Source organism: Homalodisca vitripennis, chromosome 2 (genome assembly GCF_021130785.1).
Source record: "Homalodisca vitripennis isolate AUS2020 chromosome 2, UT_GWSS_2.1, whole genome shotgun sequence".
NCBI classification, from domain to species: Eukaryota; Metazoa; Arthropoda; class Insecta; order Hemiptera; family Cicadellidae; genus Homalodisca; species Homalodisca vitripennis.
Genome location: NC_060208.1, coordinates 6805745 through 6826727, shown reverse-complemented (window position 1 = coordinate 6826727; position 20983 = coordinate 6805745). Strand labels below are relative to the sequence as shown.

Genomic DNA, 20983 nt, shown 5'->3' with positions numbered 1-20983 from the left:
GACTTATCGGATGGCCGTAGAGGATGGTCAAACTGCAAACATAAATTCCAACAACAAAGGAATCGAATAAAATGGAGGCTTAATGAGCAAGGGAAAGAAAACAAACCCGCTTAACAGTTTAACCTTAATCCAAAACATTTATTAATAAGAAATAAATGAAACCACTTGAGCAGAAGTGTCGGTCATGTGTAAAACTGAACGATCTTGGTTTATTGAAAACTAAAAGGTAAGAACAATCTTACTTCATGATTTGTTAATTTATACTTATAACTTTGAATTCGAAAACAGTTCTTGTGTCAATACGTACAGACACAGATCTTGGAATTTCGCATGTGGCTGAGAAGATATCCAATTAGGGTGGAATTATACTCAATTTTTCCTGAAGTGGAGATAATTAGCTTAGACTCATACAAATTAACACAGTATATGAAGATTTTATTACGATTGTTTTTACCGTAACTTATTATAAACTATAATTTACCATTATTGTACTCTGGCCAGCCTCATTCATTCATACCATAACTCTCTCATTACCTCATAACGCTAGGTCTCTCTTAAAGAAATAAGTTTGTCTTTATATTCAAAGTATTGTGTGAAATATACACAGAACTTCAATCAACTAAATACACAAATAACACTTTAGATAAATGACAGCCGTATAATGAATGTTGCTGTAAAAAAGGAAACAATGGTATCAGTTAGTAGATTAGTTTTGTGTTCAAACAAACTGCATCGCGTGGGTGGGGGGTATCCTCAGTTGTTTTGTATTTCATTCTGTGTCTTTTAACTTCATTTCACTCCCCCTCCTCCATTACTTCCGTTCAGAAACTAATTTGTATTCTATCATATCTTCAGATCCTAACTTATAAGAGTAATGTGCTCGTAGTGAAAGATGTCATCGTTATTGTAGTACAAGAAGGTGTTAGGTGTTAATACAAGCGTTCAAAGGAATGGTACATTTGATATTTTTTAGTTATATTACTAATTATTAGGATGTGTTTATCCTATATGTATGGGATAACAAACTAACCGTTGAAATTAAATTGTTTTTAATAATTGTAAGCAAACAAAGTAACAAAACAAAGAGTTAATTTTCCTTAGATTTTCCTTAGAGTTAACTGGATACTCAAGATCTGTTTAATGTTGCCACCTGCGGCGAATATGATCACAGTAAATTACGTAATTAAGACGAACTCTTAAAATTAGGCTGAATATATTTTGACCTGAACAACCTCCTTCAATTTTTGCTCATTTTTCTCTCATTGTTTTCTACACAGAGCCGTACTAAGAACGGTTTAGATTATGTTTTGGTGAGATACTTTGTACAGAGATTTACCCTTTTATACATTTCAGATGTAAATAAGTGAAAGAAACTTGTGCCAGGTTGAACATATGAGGTATAAAAATTATGGAACGGCTTCATATAGTTATATGGATTGAATATAAAGGCGATATATAATAATATAGTATGTGAAAGATTCAAAATTATTGTAAAGGAGTTTGTTATATAGCTTTTAAACGTTCGAAAACCAAGAGAAAAGATCTCATGGACATATGTCTTAAAAGTTTTAGTTTCATGTCAATTTATTATTTACCTAATAAACCATCTGAGGTACAAACTTAAGTTTTATTTGGGATTTGTAGTGTAAATTATTAAAATATTTCTTAAGTTTGAATAATAATTTTCAAAACTAAGGCCAATTTAAATATATTGATGATACATTTCGTTAAAACGGATGACAATGTTAAATTTTGAAATACAAAAATCTAGATTAAGGTTACTCTTGTTAATTAAAAATCGTATGCTGAGTTTCTGTTGACGATTATTTCTTAAAAATACGGAAATAAACGTCCTAAAGTGTCTTCAACTTTTTTAATAACACCTGGTTCTTTTTCTTAATTTGTGAAATATACGATTAAACTAATAATATTATAATCATGTAGTCTAACATTTAAATTTTAACGGTCACCACATTTATTTAGTAGGCCGAAACTTTAAAATTTTACTCAAGTAAATTTATTGCTGACGCTTGAAAACAACCGTCCGTGGATTTAGAAGCGTATATTTCACAGTACTAATAACAGCATTCAAGTTCGTCAGTAAAACAAGTGGAGGGAAAGATACCTAAATATGATACATGATCTTTACTTGAATAACTTCCTCTAGTTATACTTAGAACACGTGGACATTTGCATAAGTTAAAGAAGGAGATCAAATCAATCTGCCCTCTACCCTTTAAAATATTGAAATAGCTGGTGGGCTTGCTCGTAAAATATAACGTAGACGAGAAGGGACAGGCGGCGGTATTACTGCGGGCCGGGGACGAGTATCGATACTAGGGTTTACGGCGGCCTACTGACGTCAGTCGGGACCATAAACTGCTCCTTGTGGCCCTCCTCTTCTCTATTGATTTGGTTAAAACACTCGATCTCCTTGTGAGTCTATGTTTTCACTTATGTCATTCCGATTAGTGGCCTCCATTGGAATGTTTGCATTTTAACCTTATTCATTTGATTTAGACAATTCTCCAATCTACGCAATTTTATATTCGATGCCAGATTTTGTACTGATACAGTTTGTTCGATATTTAGAGTTAGTTTAAAAGCTGCTTCATTGATGAGATGAATTGACAGTATGGAAATATTAGGCTTTAGTCTCAAAAAAAAAAAAAAAAAAAAAAAAAAAAAGTATAACCGAAATGAAGGCCATTATCCTCACAACTTCTTAGGTAGCAAATTTGATGTGGTACTGTTAATTCAATACATATAGAAAGTGATATTTTATATTCTATACTCCGATAATGGATGATATGTCGGATTATCGTGCGGATTTACGGGGGTGCGCCGCAAACCCAAAATTTTGAAATACAATTTTTCAATAACATATGACAGAGAATCGCTTATGTAAATCTAACTGTAGTGAAACAAGTGAATGGCTGTACTAATATTTCGAGTAAAATATAAGAAATAGTGCTGAACAATGTAAATAAACATTATTTTATCTAAAGCTAACATGTGCTTTTATGATTAGGTTCAAAACTAAACATCTTTGGCGCTCATGTCTGTCTTGATGGCCATTATTAGTTTACAAACGTCAGCAGTAGATGGAGAGTTTAAAATAATTAAATATAAGTATTCTTAAAACAAATACATATCAGGATTACACACAAATGCGTGTCCAACCAAAAATACTGAGTTATTATTTTTATTTTTTGAGAATTTTTACAACTGCGGTATTGTGCAAGTATACCTATCCTGACAGTCCAAATAGTGGACAAGATATATATATATATATATATATATATATATATATATATATATATATATATATATATATATATATATATAATACTGATATGTGTCTAAATATTTATCAATGCTTACAATTCGTTTGCAATGTCACAACTATATTCTGAGAGGCCTGGTATGAGTTAGTCGCTTTTGCTCTACGCTTCGCCTTCTACTGTTCTACTTTTATAACATAAAATACTTCTCTTCCTTCTCTTTTTTAAATACATACCTCCATTTCTTATACACATACATCACACATTTTAGTTTTGTGTTAATAACATGCTTCAGCTTAGAATATTTGGAGAAATTCTTTCACTTAGCGTAAGTTAATATTTCACATACAAATATGATTACTTTTCATTGTCTAATAAATTTTTCTCAAACAGTTTATTTACTTCCTGGTGCTTAACATAATATATGTTGATATTGTAATTATTCAATAAATATGTTTTGTTTGTTACATCGATGTTTTTTGTTGCATTCGTGTTTATGCTCATTGCTGATATATTCACTGTAGCATGTGTCTATAGTCATTCAAATAATTTACATATTGAAATGTGTAAAAAATTATACTTAATAATTGGTTGGTACATTACTTGCAGGATTAATCGTAATGTTTTGTATTGCAAATACTTCAATTTACTCAATGTATTGGATGATGTGTATTATAGGTTTCATTTGTAAAGCTATGCAAAGTTATCTCTTTTTCATACAATAAAAGTAATATTTATGAAAAAATTATCAAAACTATTTATTACATGGCAAACTGTACATTAAACTACTTTAAATTTATTTCTAATATATATGTGGCATTTTAACTTAATTTTTAATGGACATCGTTTTACAAACCAGGGACTTTTATACTTATTAGTTTTATTTAAAATATGATTTAATTTAATGATATTACTTAGGAGAGCCTAAAAGTCAAACTATTCGTTATTTATACTGTTAAAATATCAATTTGTCTTCAGTCATTTTGGAAATGGTAGTATTTTCAATTTTTAGAATTTTGCTCCATGGATTAAATTTTTCCTTTCTATTTTGATCATGCTGTTGATTCTCTGAGTTCATTTGTCACCTCCATTATTATCATAATCTGCATCTTTATTTTACTTTATCATTTTGGGTTTTGTTCGCGGATGCGTTAACTCGACTAACTGTGGTCGGCCGGTTGTTGCTGTTGTTGTTGTTTTTGTTGTTGTTGTGTTGTTGCCTGTTCTAGATGTGCCTCACTGCCACGTTGATGGTTGCTGGTCTATGGCTTACTGTGGGGGAATGGGTGACGCGACGATCACGACCCCACCGTGGGCTTCGGCATTCCCTCGTTAAACCTCGGCAAACCTCGGCCCACCTCTTCTCTCTCTTCCTCCCAATCTTATCTAATGCAAATACCCAACATTATAAGAATATTATAACAATGAATCAAAACAGTTACACAAATAGAATAAACGTAGTTATGAGGATTAAACTCTTAAATTATTTTTTCTTCGATACAACTTAACTGGAAATATTAAATAAACCTCTACATTGAATACAGGTTTTTTAATATTTTTTTATTATAATCTTATTTCTTCAATAATTTAATTTGTGTTTAAAAGTACATTAAAATTTAAATAAACTAAATGTTTACGTATTTAATAGTTAATGTCATGAATTTTGGATTGCACGTGAGGAAAAATTTATTTCATGTGGAATTATATTTTAATTTAAATTATTTTCCACGATTTTATGCGATTTAAACATTTTGCTATTTTACTTATAATTTAACTATCATTCGTTACATATTATCGCTAAAAAATTTAAATAGATTCACTAGGTATATGACAATTTTAGATATGAATTTTTATTATCTTAAACTCAATTGTTATTATTGTAATTTTTTTGTTAAATAATAATAATTGTGTAGTAAAAGTCGTACAATTGAATACATTGCCAAATATATATTTATTATATTATACATTATGTAAATAATATATGTGATATTTTTAATATAGATTTATTAGACTATAATATTCACCACAACATTTTTATATTGATTACCAATCATACGTAATACTTAGTATACCATATAGAAACACAACATTCACTCCGTTTATCCTCCCACTCCATCCTTCGCGTAGTTTTCTCTTGAGCCGTTTGTAATTAAGGAATGTAACGCGCTCGAGAGCAGACTGCGCCACCATCCCATCCAATAGGAGAGGAGGCCAGTTTGCCAAGTGTTTTGGTAGGAAACAAAAGAATCTTCGATTTCAAATCAGATAGACCATACAACATAAAACTGAAATTTTAAGTTTTTATATTAATAATTACTGATATTTTAAAATAATCTATTATTTACAAAATAAAATAGTTAAAAATTATTAAATCAATTTACCACAATATAATACATGAATTATAAAAATAAATCTAAATTCAACTGAAATAATGTTTATATTCTCTAACATTAAAATAATATTTAAATAAATTAAACAAAAACATAAATTTTAATTATTTCAAACTTTGGTGTTTAAAACTGTTTTTAGACAGCAGTGATAGAGCTTTTTAATTTATTTAAAATAATTTTAAATCACTTTATTGCAAATGTATTTCTACATTATATAAATCGTACTTGTAATATACGTATAGAAATAAAAATCCTTTCATTCACGTTATAGTAACTAAAGATTTATAAAATATTGTCCATTGATGATGGAAATTAAACTATAATATCCAAATTTGTCGAGATGATCACAAAAATGGCCTCTACTTTATTTCAAATGTTTTATTAAATTCATGTAAAACTACTAAATAATTCTTAATAATTCCATAGAATCTATTATTACTAAACTTGAAGATTTAAAAACAAACAGCAATTGTGTTATGAATTACGTTTGTGGGATTCTGAACTCCTACTGTCGTCGATTCCATACAGTATGTTGTCGTTAAAACTAGACAAGATTCTGTTGGCACTGGAGAATGGTCTGCGATTGGTTGTTATTTGTTCTTCTTCTGCTCTCTTCTCTGTTCTGTCTTCTAACCTAACCTAACCTAACTTAACGCTTTGCTATGTCGCTGGGTGACCGTGCACTGCAGTTGTGCTAAACTAACATACTAACACTGAACTAACGGTGTAATACACTATATAAATGCTGGTTGTAGACTTGTGGCTTCTGCTGTATGCAGTTCGTTGCCGCATAGCTCTGTAGTGTACATAACACTTGTTTTCAGATTTTTTATTGACTTAACCTTGGATTAAAATGTAGATTTGTGACGTACTGAACTTTAAAGATGAGTTTGATAATTACAGTTATGAAACTTGGAAGACAACAAAACTCAGAATTATTACATATTACTACAAGTACATAAATACTACTATATTTTTTTAATATTTAAGTTAATAACAATATTTAAACATACCATAGCCGTAGTGTCTTGATAATTTTCAATTATCAACAGATATGCAATAAACAAGCTAAAAGAATTTCTTTTCAATATAGTCATAAATGTTTCGTTTTACTAGTACAGTATTCTGAGAGCTTCAAACTTGGCTATTATACTGTATTTTAGCTTAAAATATACGTTACTTTCGTAATAGTTCTGAATAATTTACTTTGTTTTATTCATTTTTAATAATAATTGTTAAACTTATCGTCATTTAATGGTAGTTTATTAATATATAAAGTAAATTCTATATTACTTGTTTCACATTTTTGAAAAAGAAATATAACATTAGTGACCAAATTGATATTTTTATATTCCCAAATGTTAAGTTCTTTGTACAGAAATCTCACTGATGTAAAATTAACATCAGAGGATGTTGTGAAGGACGTTTCTGATGAATTCTATGTCATCGACCAAAACTATTGGTGTCTTTCTTCCAATAGCTATTCTTCTTTAATGCAGATACGACAATGTACGGCTTGGGTACATTTATGTCATCAATTGTCGTTCAAAACATGTTCACCCTTCTCCTAAGAGTGCTTCCCGAGCAATGTCTTCCAAACATTTGCAGTCACTCTTACTCGAGAAGACTTCAGACCTCTCAAGCTCGGTAATCTATATTGTTGGGGTGTTGGTTTCAGGTGATAGCCGTTATCTCAATATTATTCATCGTATTGTCCACGATAGCCCTGACGCTGAACACAATACCTCAGATGCAAGTGAATGACGAGAAAGGTGCCGTCCAAGACAATCCTCAGCTGGCGATGGTGGAGGCCGTCTGTATCACGTGGTTCACCCTCGAGTACGTGTTGAGGTTCAGTGCATCTCCGAACAAGTGGAAGTTCTTCAAGGGTGGCCTAAACGTTATAGATCTGTTAGCGATTCTTCCGTATTACGTATCGTTATTTCTCGTTGAGACCAATAAAAACGCAACGGACCAATTTCAAGACGTGAGGAGGGTCGTACAGATCTTCAGGATCATGAGGATACTGAGGATCCTGAAACTGGCGAGGCACTCTACAGGCCTCCAGAGTCTCGGGTTCACCTTGAGAAACTCGTACAAAGAGTTGGGTCTTCTGATGCTCTTCCTCGCGATGGGAGTTCTGATCTTCTCGAGCCTCGCTTACTTCGCCGAGAAGGAGGAACCAGGCACCAAGTTTATCTCGATCCCGGAGACCTTCTGGTGGGCAGGGATCACCATGACCACAGTCGGATATGGAGACATCTACCCCACTACTCCATTGGGGAAAGTGATCGGTAGTGTCTGCTGTATCTGTGGAGTCCTGGTCATTGCGTTGCCCATTCCCATCATAGTCAACAACTTCGCCGAGTTCTACAAGAATCAGATGCGGCGCGAGAAGGCGCTCAAGCGTCGGGAGGCCTTGGAGAGGGCCAAGCGCGAGGGCAGTATCGTCTCCTTCCATCACATCAATCTTCGAGACGCCTTCGCCAAGAGCATGGACCTGATAGACGTCATTGTGGACACAGGTGAGTCCTAATATTCGTTCCTTACATTCGTTGAGGAGATCGCTTGAGTAAGCGATCAATAACAGTGGAACAGATCTAGATCAAAGTATAGTTTTTTAAAGAAATCATCACCTGATGAGATCAAGATTCGATGTATCAGGATATTTACAGTGCATCAACCCACAATTAAAATGAACACCCTATATATCAGTGTCAATTCTTAAACTTATACAGTACCTACTCAAGGGATTCTATCACAGTATGTATAAATAATTATTTCATTACATTCAGTTACTTGTATTTACCTGTACTCACAACTTCACTTAAAAGTAAGCTTTCATTTTCTTAATTTAAGAAGTGCAAGAAAATGTCAACTGACTTTAAGAGACTGCCTGGTACATTGTAAAATTGTGGTAGTCAATTTGTAAAATGATGTTCACCATTTCGTTGCCTCACGAATGAAAAATTCCGGATCTGACTTTGTGATCAAAGTCGAAACGAGATTAAGGGATTTTAAGGCACTGGATATTCTAGTTGCGAGAAGGTTCAATTCGCGAGACATAATCGTTACTTTTAGTACTAATTAATTCATGATTGTAAGGAATTTACAAATTAGATTTTATGTTTAATTTAATCCAAAAATGTGTTTCTATGTTATCAATCTAACAACAATACCTGAAAATAACAATTTCCTCCAAACGTACTTCATAAATAGTATAATTCTCTACTGCAAAAACATGTCTTGGGAAATAAATAAGCGTCACAACAAGTTCATCAGTAGATTCTGAGATGAATTGATGATTGTTTGAATACTTTAAAGGGATAGTGAAATGTGGGTCACTTTAATATAAACATTTTGATACCAAATTTATTTCGCTGCGACAAATAATAACGAAGGATTCTACAATTCAGGCTATAAATTAATGCCGTAAACGAATACACACAATGTTTGACTAGAGCTTTTTTAATAGTAACTTCATCACACAATTGCTGTCAAGGCATCCTTCAAACATTCACTTATGCTCAGTCTGAAAGAGTTCACGCAGTGCATATAAATGTACAAAACAAACTTAACTTCTTACAAATCTTTGCGATAAATTCAGGATAAATCTTATTATATTCATATTATTATTAAGATGCTCGTTTAAACTGACAATGAACTCACTGTGAAAAATAACACTTGTAGTAACTAATTCAAGTGCGCATGTTGAGTTCAGCTACATTTTACCTTCCACTGACTGTAACGTCAGATTTGTAAAAAGCGGAAAGTGAAATGGAGCTGAACTCGTCATTCGTGCTGAATCACCCCCTTCCCACCACAGCTGCGTTATGTGTAGAAAACTCGGTCGCTCCCCCGTGACATGGGATCGTGTTTTAAACATCGTAGTGCACTCAATTGTACACCTGATGAGACAATGAGAACACCTCTTCATCTATATTACATGTTTTGGTACTCGAGGAGTTTCTGATGTCGAAACGATGCACAGTTCGTTTTGAGCTCCTTAGTCCGCTTTTTAGGATCTCTTCAGTGGGACGTTGACTCTTAAGTTTCTAGAAATCAAGTCTGTGACAGTGTCAGATTTCGGATGCGTTTTGAGCTCCTTAGTCCGCTTTTTATGATCTCTTCAGTGGGACGTTGACTCTTAAGTTTCTAGAAATCAAGTATGTGACAGTGTCAGATTTCGGATGCGTTTTGAGCTCCTTAGTCCGCTTTTTAGGATCTCTTCAGTGGGACGTTGACTCTTAAGTTTCTAGAAATCAAGTCTGTGACAGTGTCAGATTTCGGATGCGTTTTGAGCTCCTTAGTCCGCTTTTTAGGATCTCTTCAGTGGGACGTTGACTCTTAAGTTTCTAGAAATCAAGTCTGTGACAGCGTCAGATTTCGGATGCTGTTGAGCTAAGCGGAATGTGAAATAAAGCTAAACTAAACATTCCAACTTGAATTAGATGCAAGATTTGTTCTATCGAAGTGAATTAATTATCGGTTTAAATAATCTTAATAATAATATGAATTATTATTCTAAATTTATTGCAGATTTGTAAACAATTAGGTTTGTTTTGTAAATCTATATACACTACGTGAACTCTCACAGACTAAGCTTAAGTGAATGTTTGAATGATGCCTTGACAGTAGTTGTGTGTTGAAGTTACTACTTTTTAAATTATAACAATCATTGTGTACATTCATATGCAGCATTAGTTGATCAATCGTAGTATGCCTTAACACTCGACTGCGTTCCAACAAAGCTCCAAAACTGAAAGTTATCCGAGTAATTCAAACAAATTACAATATCATTTTGATAATAGCGTATTCCAATTTGAAGGGGATTGAGGGGATGTAGGAGGGGGAGGTCAGCACCACCTGTTAGTCTACCTGTTGCTGATCAATACACCGCCCACCCACCCACTCACTCACCCACCCTCGACCACCCATCACCCCTCCGCACACATATTTCTTTCATCATTTCCTTATCCACTTCACTTCTCAGTTAATTTAGTAGTTATCTTAAAACTAATCGCCTTCACATTGTTTGGTGACAGTCAAGTCCTCTCCTTCGTTAAGAGTCCTACAAGGAACTGTCTTTGTTCCACAACTGTTTGCAAGTCACATTATGGTCACCTTGGCCCAATCGATAACAGAATTGATTAATTTTATTTATAGTGAGAAATTTTACTTCTCATTTGTTGTACAGATTTTAATTATAATAGACCATCTTCATAGATATTTATGAAAAATAAAATCATATGAGTTGAACCAAATTATAAGAGTTTAATGTACTATACTTTTAGGTTCCGTGAAAACTTTTTAAGAAATTGAATGGATCAAAGGATGAAGAAGAGCTGATTGACTTGTTCTTTGTAAGCTTTCCAACAAAGCGAGGATTGACGTAGCGATGCGGCTTAGTTTTCCACTCTCTCTCGAGGCTTTGTTGTTGGGTGTTCTTGAACCTGTTGGGTGTGCTCTTGTTTTAACAGCATCAGATCTAACCTTGTGTTCTATTAGCGCTTGCTTTTATTAATTGACTGAGCTTTAGCGAAACGTATTACTCAAGAGGCTGGAAAAATGTAATTTCTGTCTGTCTGTCAGCAAAATAGCTCAAAAACTAAATTATCTATAGATTTGAAATTTTGCATGAAGCTTAATTTCTATATGAGCTACACTGAGTTCGATGATGGTGCATATAACTCCACAGGATTTTGCAGAGCGTTTGCGAATACTTTTACTTTTGCCTTTTGGATAAACGTAACGGCAAGAGAAAATTACAAAATAAATAAATTTGTAGACAAACTGTGTAAAATCAAACAGGATTTGAAGAAGTATAATGTTTTATTTATATAGTAAAGAGAAATACAGTAGAGTTAAGTTAATGTTCAAATTCGGTGGCAAAATTTTATATCAGCACGCTTGCGTTGTATCAGCCTTCCTACCTAATCGAAACTTCTATTATTTGACTACTGCTATTAAACATAACTTAATAAGAAAAATGTGAATGTAACATGTGGCAAGATATCCGGTGAAAGGTTTCAACCGTAGACTTTAAATCTTGCATAAGACTTATTTTACGTAGACAAGAATGTGATCGGTGATGGTGTATGTCCAACCATGGATTTTGGCTGAGTGTAATTTTTGTGTCAGGTTCTTTTCTATACGACGTCCGTCTGTATATTTACCACATGACACCTTGAGAATTAAATGTGTTATATATTTGAAATGTTGTATGCAACTTTAGTGAAGCCTGTTAATTAACACGAGGTGTGTCGTACGCCTACTCTGTATATACTGCAGTGGAGTTTTTATTACAACCACATTATTGTTAGCAATTCTTGAGATCGGGATATAGGAATGGAGGTTAGATGATAAAAATAACTTATATTATATACAGGGTGTAACATAAACCCTGATATATCTATATATATTCCAAATGGGTTAAGATATCGATGTAGAAACTTTGCCATACTTATTAAAATACATTTTTGGATTTTTTTAGGATAAAAAAACTTTTATTCCCTTTTCAAAGGGGGATAAAAGGGGGTAATTTTAAATTTTCAAAATGCAAGCCCTATCTTGCGACATATTAGTTTAAAGGTTCTTCAGTATAAAAATATTGACATGAATCTCTATAACGTTCCTAGCTAAAGTTATGGGTAAATAACCCCTTACATATCAGGGTATAATTTAGGTCCTAATACGCCTGGAAATATTAAAAACTGATCAATATACAGCTTTCACCATACTCTCTAAAATACTTTTTTTTATTTTTTCGGAGGATAAAAACGTTCACCCCTTTTTCAAAGGGGCTAGAGGGAGTAAGTTTAAATTTTCAAACCGCATCCCTTATCGTGTGATTTTTTTATCCTCCAAAAAGTATTTTAATAAGTATGGTTAAGGTTGTACATTGATATCTCAATCTGTTTAGAATATATCCAGACTACCAGTACCTAATTTACTACCCGTTTATACTCTCTTAAACTTTTTGTGGTTATGTATATAATACGTGTATGTACCTTTAAGTAGACTTAAATATTATTAACCACTGTAAAATTCAAGATAATTATTGAAATCTATTTTCACAAATTAGCCACTCCCGAACTTGTAGCATACAGATTAAAAACCCTGTAGTGCCTTTTTTAATGTGTATTGAAGTACCGAATGGAGAAATCTTTTAAGTATTGTAAAGTTCGCTAAGTAGACGTCACTTACTATCGTTCTTTCAGAATTCCGAGTGTGTCAAGTCAAAGTCAAAGTCAAAAATCTTTTATTCAACAAATTTACAAAGCTTACAATGTTTCCTACACCCAATCACCCAAAAAGGCGCGCGAGGGTTAGGGTAATATGAATATACAATACCATACACAATTTAAGCTTCGTGGCAGCTAGTTATTTTTATCGAATTAAGTTTTACTACTAGAAATTGTAATTTTAACAAAATGCCAAACCTCAACAACACAGCAAAAATACAAATATCACCTATATAACAATCATAAATAAACACACAATCAAACAAATCTCAACACACAACATCAAACCAACACCAGCAACGAGCTATAGAACATTTTTGCTATACACACGTGCTATACAGCGTGTGTGTGTCGGCTTAATCTTGCGTACCGAATGCACGAAACTCCATTTGGACATACAAAAGTGGATACGTTAATTTGTTTTATTATCCTCTATGTACCACATTCTAACCCTTAATTAGTAGTGCTGCGGTTTGTCATGTTACATTTAAATGTTTACCGAATTTCTCTGCTATTCTACAAAACAAGAGCAATCTTTATTTAATCGCCACTTACTTGTTTTTAGACCAACATTCAACGTGTATTTCTGTAGCCAGTGTAAAGTCTGCAGTCACTGAATGGTTTTGAAGCTAAACAGCATTATATACGATTGTCAAAAATAGAAACACGTAAATTTTATTTAATCAATTAAATAAAATTTAATTGATATCAATATCCGAACAAAAAAATGTGCACTCAATGAGAAACTGAACTATCTCAATCTTTAAAGTTGTAACTCCAATGTTAACTATTTAAATACTTTCTGGCGCCCAAATATTAGTTACAGTAGATTGGAGATTATTTAACATTTTTACCTATGATTCTAATTTAACATTGTAAGAAACATTAATAACAGTAAACAGTATATTTTTATGATATGAAAATTACCTATCAATTTTAATATTTAAATTTATGTGAATGTTGAATTTAGCTCTAGTTCACCTTCCTCTTACGTGCAGCATCTGAAATCTGATTGTGTACCTACAATTTTGCACCTGATGAGACAATGAGAATACCTTTTCACCTAGATTACACTATATTTTGGTAGTCTGGGTGTCTCTGATGTCAAAACGATGCGAGGGGGGTTCGTTTTGAGCGTCTTCGTTCTTCGTCACCGACTATTTTTGGATCCCTTCAGACGAACATGACTCCAGATTTCAGGAGTCAAGTCTGCAACAGCATCAGATTTCAGGCGCTGCACGTAAGTAGCACCTGGGTCCGACAGGTGAACTGGAGTAAAATTTAACATGCATATCTAATCATTCCTTCCCAACATATCTGCTTTATTTAAATTTATATTAGCAAATACGCGCATATTAACAACAGGGCTAGAAAATCACGTATATTGTACCCCTGCCTCTCTACCTACTAAGGGAAGACATCGTTTGAGGAGTCAGTAGAAAACGATAATCGTAGGAATTTAACAAAACACATCTTAAATATCATAAAAATGGATATTGTATTATCCTGAAAAATTACCCCCTTTAGTAGTGTTTAATTATAAAAAGAGGCATTTGATCACAAAAGATATTTTCTCAATGTACGAAAATATTTATTTGATTCTCACGAAATCAACTAAAAACAGATTAATTCAGGTTTGACTATTTAAAGTAAATTTTCAGAAAATGTTTACCGAAATATGCATAGATAATATGAATTAATACTTGCTCATTTTGAAGTACCCATATAAAAATACAATACTATAAAGTTGACTTTGACTAGCAGTTGTAAGCTGTAGATGTAGATTCTGAACCAGTGAGACCTTGACGTATGTAGGCCGTCTTTTACTGTGACAAATTTTGTTACGGATTGGAATGTGTCTTTAAGGTGCCTGGAAAATATAACTCAAAAAATAAAACTGTTTTCGAGCTTGCTATAAATAAATTTGCAGTACTAAACACCTGAAGACGTCGAAAGACTTTTTTTATGTCTCTTCAGACGAACATGACTCCAGATTCCAGGAGTCAAGTCTGTGACAGCGTCAGACTCCAGACGCGGCATTTAAGAGGAAGGTGAACTGAAGCTAAACCCAATGTATTGTAACCAGTTCTTAAATTTGCATAAAACTCTTTTTCCCGTCATTTAACTAATATTTAACTACTCATACTAGTTGCCTTTTCCACCACTTATCGTCGCTCAACAAAAAATGTACAGATATCTATACGATTTTCTCACAAACCTGGAGAAACTGCGAACCAGCTCTCCCCGCTAATGTCTTATGGAACAGAGAACCTTATACCAAATCTGAATCCGAAAATCGTTTGATCGGGGATTTTCATACTAAACTACAATTATTTGCAAACTCAACAGAATTTTTAAAGTTCATCGATTCCAATGATCGAATGGGACTTCCACGTAAATAACCTTGTCAAGCAGCCGAATTCAATTCCTCTTGCCCTGATGTCTCTCTACTCCTCATCCAAAATGTTCTCCAACTAGGTTACTTTGACTTGTTTATGTAGATTCAGCCATCTGGTTCCATGGCTTTTGAACACCAAATCATTTATATAAGAGAGTTTTAACATTCGTTTGAGACCTGTAGGGAGTCTTTTAGATCAATTGTAATTCTTATATTGCATACCTTTCTTTTCCTCTTACAAAGATCTTTTTTAATTAAGAGATTTTCAGTTCGTGTGCATGGCTTCCATATTATAAACCGCCACGATCTTGTTCTGGACATGTCCAAACTAATTCTATTTAAAATCTCAATATTTCTCAAAAATTCTCGATAGTGAAATTGTGCATTTCACTATCACAGCACGTTTAAAATAAATTTTAAAGCCCACTTTATCCGAAAAGCCTTTCTACATTCTTCGGGAGGTCCTTGATGACCTATTTGAAACCGGTTTGCCAAACTTACAAGCGAATAACCGGTATTTATTTCCGAAGGTATTGTGATGTTTATGTACCTTGACTTACACTTGACACTATAGTTCGATATTGTGTTAACAAGTGAATATCCTCCGAAAACCGTTTCCACCATCTGTTAATCCCATTGCTTTTTTTTCAATGAACTGTAACTTTCAAAACAAGTTGATTAATGAAATTAGATAAATAAATGAAATAAAACTTGCCTTTATAGGAAGCGTAGGTAGGACTATAAAGTCCTCTCTTACAATCAACCTCAATACAATGTATAATATTTTAATATTATAATCATAGATAATACAGATAATTATAGAAAATACTAAAGACGTTAATGAAAATAATGACGAAGCATGGCAGAGGTGACCCAGACAGCATCATACCCGTCCGGAAACGAAAAGCATGCCAAAGTTTCTGATATCGGTATGAGCATTCCATAATCGGCAGACAGCAACAGTGAACGATTTATTGAAGAAACTGGAGGGATGGATAGGAATGGATATAAGAGGAGATTATCTCTTACGAGTAGATCATTTACAGATGTCAGAGATGAAGATAAATCTTTCGGACAAATAAATGGATGACAGTTGTGATTATTGCATGAAGAAAAGGAATATGATATTTATGATATTTATGGAGTTCGCTCAGCCTAGGTTATGAATAGCTTCTGGAAAAAAGGAGTAACATGATCACTTCATCTATCCATGGATCCATAATTTCTTTTAACCGGTTGCATTAGTTGAGCTCTCTGTAATCTGTCCGATAGCTCAACATTCATATCATTGTACACAATGTCACAGTAGTTAAAATGCAGCTTAATTAGAGTATTCACCAGCATAAATTTCACATTAAGGAGTAAAAATAGAGAAAAACGTTGGAGAGTTTTAATACCAACAAAGACCGACTCTTCTATATTTCGTAACGGACCTGTTCAGTCCATCGCAAGTGTTTTCTCATAATTAGTCCATAGTTCATTACATTATCACTGTATTGTAGTTATTTATTGTGGCCTTTAAGTTTAGCTGGAGTAATCAAACCAATATTACTCGTATTACGGATTCTGGAGCAGGCAATAACTATAGTCCGAGTTTTACTTTCATTGAGCTTGATTCCATTTCTGTAAGCCCATTTCGAAATGCCATCTATTTCACTATTCATTAAATTTACAGCAGCGTTTATGTGTTTGGTAGAATATGCGTGTAAATTTGCAACTCATCGGCATATAACTGAAGTTTATAAATTCTTATTACAGTTTTTACCTCGACTATATGCAATGAAAATAGTAATGGACCAAACACAGAGCCTTGTGGAACTCCTCTAGAGGCAGTTTTACATATCGAGTACTTATCCCTTGATTGCACACTTTGGTGGTATTCAGTAAGGACAGATTTGACCGGGCCGACACAACCATCAGAAAAACCCACATGTTTAAGTTTGACGAGAAGAAGATGACTTAGAAAAGTCGAATATAGTCAAGAGTGTTAGCTGTTTTCCGTCCATTGCTAAATGAATATCATCTATAAGTTTTAGAAGTGCAGTGGTTGTACTAAAATTTAAACAGAAACCGGAATGAAAGTAAGAAAGAATATTATACCTCTTAGATATAAAACTGCTGTTATACAACTATCTCTAAGACAGAGCTGGAAGGATTAATGTTGGGTCTGAAATCGGAAGGTGATTTAGGGTGTATTAACTTAGGTAAAGGGTTCACAAAAGTTGATTTCCAGAGCTTTCGAAACTCAGAGTCAACGATATATTGAAAATTGCAGTGATAGGAAGTGCAAAAGGAAACGCATCTTTAGGAAATCGTATCGGAATATTCTCGGCTTCGGCTGAGTTACAGGTTGTCCTCGTGATAGCTCTTAGGAAATCATCCTCAGACACAGGAATAAACGAGAACTGACAGCCTCAAGCTCAGTGGCATACTTACGAGCTCCAGAAACATCTACAGGGATGATGATGAAATGATCATTTATGATGTTCAGATCAATGGGGATAAGCATGTGCTGACAGGACTTTGCCAAGCCAAGGTCTTTCAGTTTTGCCCAAACAGTGTTAGTAGATTGTTGCTTTGCCAATGTCCTGCAAAAAAAAACCTGTCCTTGGCGTTTCTGATATGTTTTTTGTCTGCTTTCGTAGTGCTTCAAGGCATTTAAATTCTGAATACATTTAGTTCGCTTGGCCTTAAAAGGCAGAATCTTTCAGTTTTTGTAACTGACGAGGTTGATCAGATTTCCATGGATCAGAATGTTTGATCACTCTCTTAGGTGCATGATAGTCAAACAGACGAATCAGAACAACTTCATTGATAATCATGTCTTCCAACGCTATTTATTGAGGTGACTTCATGTTATGCAATTGCTCTCGCATAAGTAGCTGAATAATATGATCGAACAAATATTTATAAAAGTACAGTAATTAGCAAGAGAATCGGGGTAATGAAACGTGCTGACTAATAAACAAAATCAAACCTTAAAATTCAACAAATACATTTCATCATTGAGGTTATCACCATAAAAAATATATATATACAAAAATAATATCAATACTATTATTACACATTTTTATATTTTTTATGGTGATAACCTCAATGATAAAATGTATTTGTTGAATTTTATATATATGAAGGATGATTTTGCAATTGTGTACAAATAGAATAATGAATAAAATTAGGTAATAACAAAATTATGTATCAAATAAAACATTAATCAAAATAAAAGTAGCAATATTTATAATAATGTAGATATGAATACGTTACATGTATATTTAAATAAGTAAATATATTTAAAAAAAAAATTAAATTAGAAATTTATTTATACTATCTCGACTGAGGCGTTGATCGAAACAAAAGTAACTAACAGAAAAATGAATGCAAAGTCTTCTTGTTTAGTTTCAATAAGGTCAATAGTTTTAGACAAAGAGAAATACATAAAGTAAGCTGGTGCCAATCAAATGTAAAATAATTACGCAGCCGATACGAAAACCCTTTTCTCGTAATATCCTTTAGGATAGTTGCACACACACCGATTTTTTACCGGCCGTCCAAATTCCAATAGTGAACTGAATGATAGTTGCACACACACCGATTTTTTACCGGCCGTCCAAATTCCAATAGTGAACTGAATGAGGATAGTTGTACACACACCGATTTTTTACCGGCCGTCCAAATTCCAATAGTGAACTGAATGAGGATAGTTGTACACACACCGATTTTTTACCGGCCGTCCAAATTCCAATAGTGAACTGAATGATAGTTGTACACACACCGATTTTTTACCGGCCGTCCAAATTCCAATAGTGAACTGAATGAGGATAGTTGCACACACACCGATTTTTTACCGGCCGTCCAAATTCCAATAGTGAACTGAATGATAGTTGTACACACACCGATTTTTTACCGGCCGTCCAAATTCCAATAGTGAACTGAATGAGGATAGTTGCACACACACCGATTTTTTACCGGCCGTCCAAATTCCAATAGTGAACTGAATGAGGATAGTTGTACACACACCGATTTTTTACCGGCCGTCCAAATTCCAATAGTGAACTGAATGAGGATAGTTGTACACACACCGATTTTTTACCGGCCGTCCAAATTCCAATAGTGAACTGAATGAGGATAGTTGCACACACACCGATTTTTTACCGGCCGTCCAAATTCCAATAGTGAACTGAATGAGGATAGTTGCACACACACCGATTTTTTACCGGCCGTCCAAATTCCAATAGTGAACTGAATGATAGTTGCACACACACCGATTTTTGACGGTCGGTAAAAAATCGAAGCGATGGTTTCAAGATAATCTTTAGTAAATTCAGGTATACACGCTTTCTTCATAACTAACCAGATGGCTTGGCATACTTCATTTATTATTTTCCTTGCAGTGGAAATCCCAACTCTGAAGGAATAATGTAGGTCGGTAAAGGTGCACCCGCTCGCTAGATACCTGAAAAAATAGTTTAGTAGGAGTATAGTGATTTATGGATATTTTTAAAACAAAAAAACTATTATACCGGTGCATTTGGACATTAACCTGGACAATGAAACAACAGCTGAATTTGACGATTTTCAACCAAACGAAACGGATTTGTTCGTGAAGATGGCGGAGCGAGAGCTGTGAGGACGATCGGTAAACAATCGGTGCGTGTGCCAGCATGTGTTTAGTCACGTGCGCCACAGTTGTCACCGGCAACGGCGGTACGCAGTGGCAGTGGCCGGCTGCTCACCGGCATTTTACCGGCGCCGATCAGCTGTCGGCGTGTGTGCCAGGTTCCGTTTCCCCAATGACAGTTCACTATTGGAATTTGGACGGCCGGTAAAAAATCGGTCGTCCAAAATCGGTGTGTGTGTGTGCAACTAGCCTAACTGTATTAATGTAAATCACAATAATATTGGGTTTTACCACAATTAGTTAGCAGGGACAAAAGGGATTAACAAGGAGTACACGAAGGCTATGCGAGGGTGAAGCCCTACAATAAGAATCAAAGGGATACAATTAGTCAAAGAGTTTCCATCAAAGCTACTCGTAAGTTTCTTTAATACATCAGTGGGTATTAGATAACTGCCTCAGGGAATGCGTGAAGTTCAAGCTCAGTATGTCTCATTGTGTCACCGTGGAAATCAAAATCACGTAAAACAGAAAGGGAGGAATAAAAAACCGTCCCGGGGGGGGGGGTTATAAAACCGCCTAATAGCTCAATTCCGGTTAAAATTGTGAAGCGGGAAACACTTTTTTGAAGCAATTGCTCATTTCAACGCCTTTAGAGTTTTAGGAGCTTTAACTAATTCAGTTATGAGAACTTATGAAAGTTATCTTTTTCAGCCTTTTCGTACTTAGAATTTATCCTCTTCTTTAGGGAAAGTCTCGGCTGCATTTGGAGTGCCAGACGCTTAGCTTTTTTACCGGGTTGAAGAATTTTTCACTTGAGTTTTCTGACCCCTGTTCTTTACAAAACGATCCACCATTGAAGAAGGATCTTTTTTAAATATGTTTTTATGAATTAATCTCAGCCTTGGAATAATCTAATGCAGGATTATTCCACCATTTCTTCCAAATCGAGAGAGAACTGGAAGATACAATTCTTCCCAATCTTAAAGTAACATACATAATATTTTATCGCACATTAATTACCCAGACATTTGTGGAACGAAAGCCCTACA

The 20983-nt window shown here is 34.1% G+C and overlaps 1 protein-coding gene across 6 annotated transcripts in view; it reads left to right on the top strand.

Annotated features, from left to right (window-relative positions):
• LOC124353490 (potassium voltage-gated channel protein Shab-like) overlaps window positions 1-20983 on the top strand; it is a 100205-nt gene that overhangs the window by 20351 nt on the left and 58871 nt on the right. For all 6 annotated transcript variants that reach the window (XR_006921602.1, XM_046803340.1, XM_046803342.1 and 3 more), the window contains exon 2: window positions 7353-8199. Coding sequence is in view for 5 of the 6 variants with exons in the window: in XM_046803340.1 (XP_046659296.1) it covers window positions 7353-8199 (847 nt within the window). In the remaining variant the exon portion in view is untranslated. The remainder of the gene's footprint in view (window positions 1-7352; window positions 8200-20983) is intronic.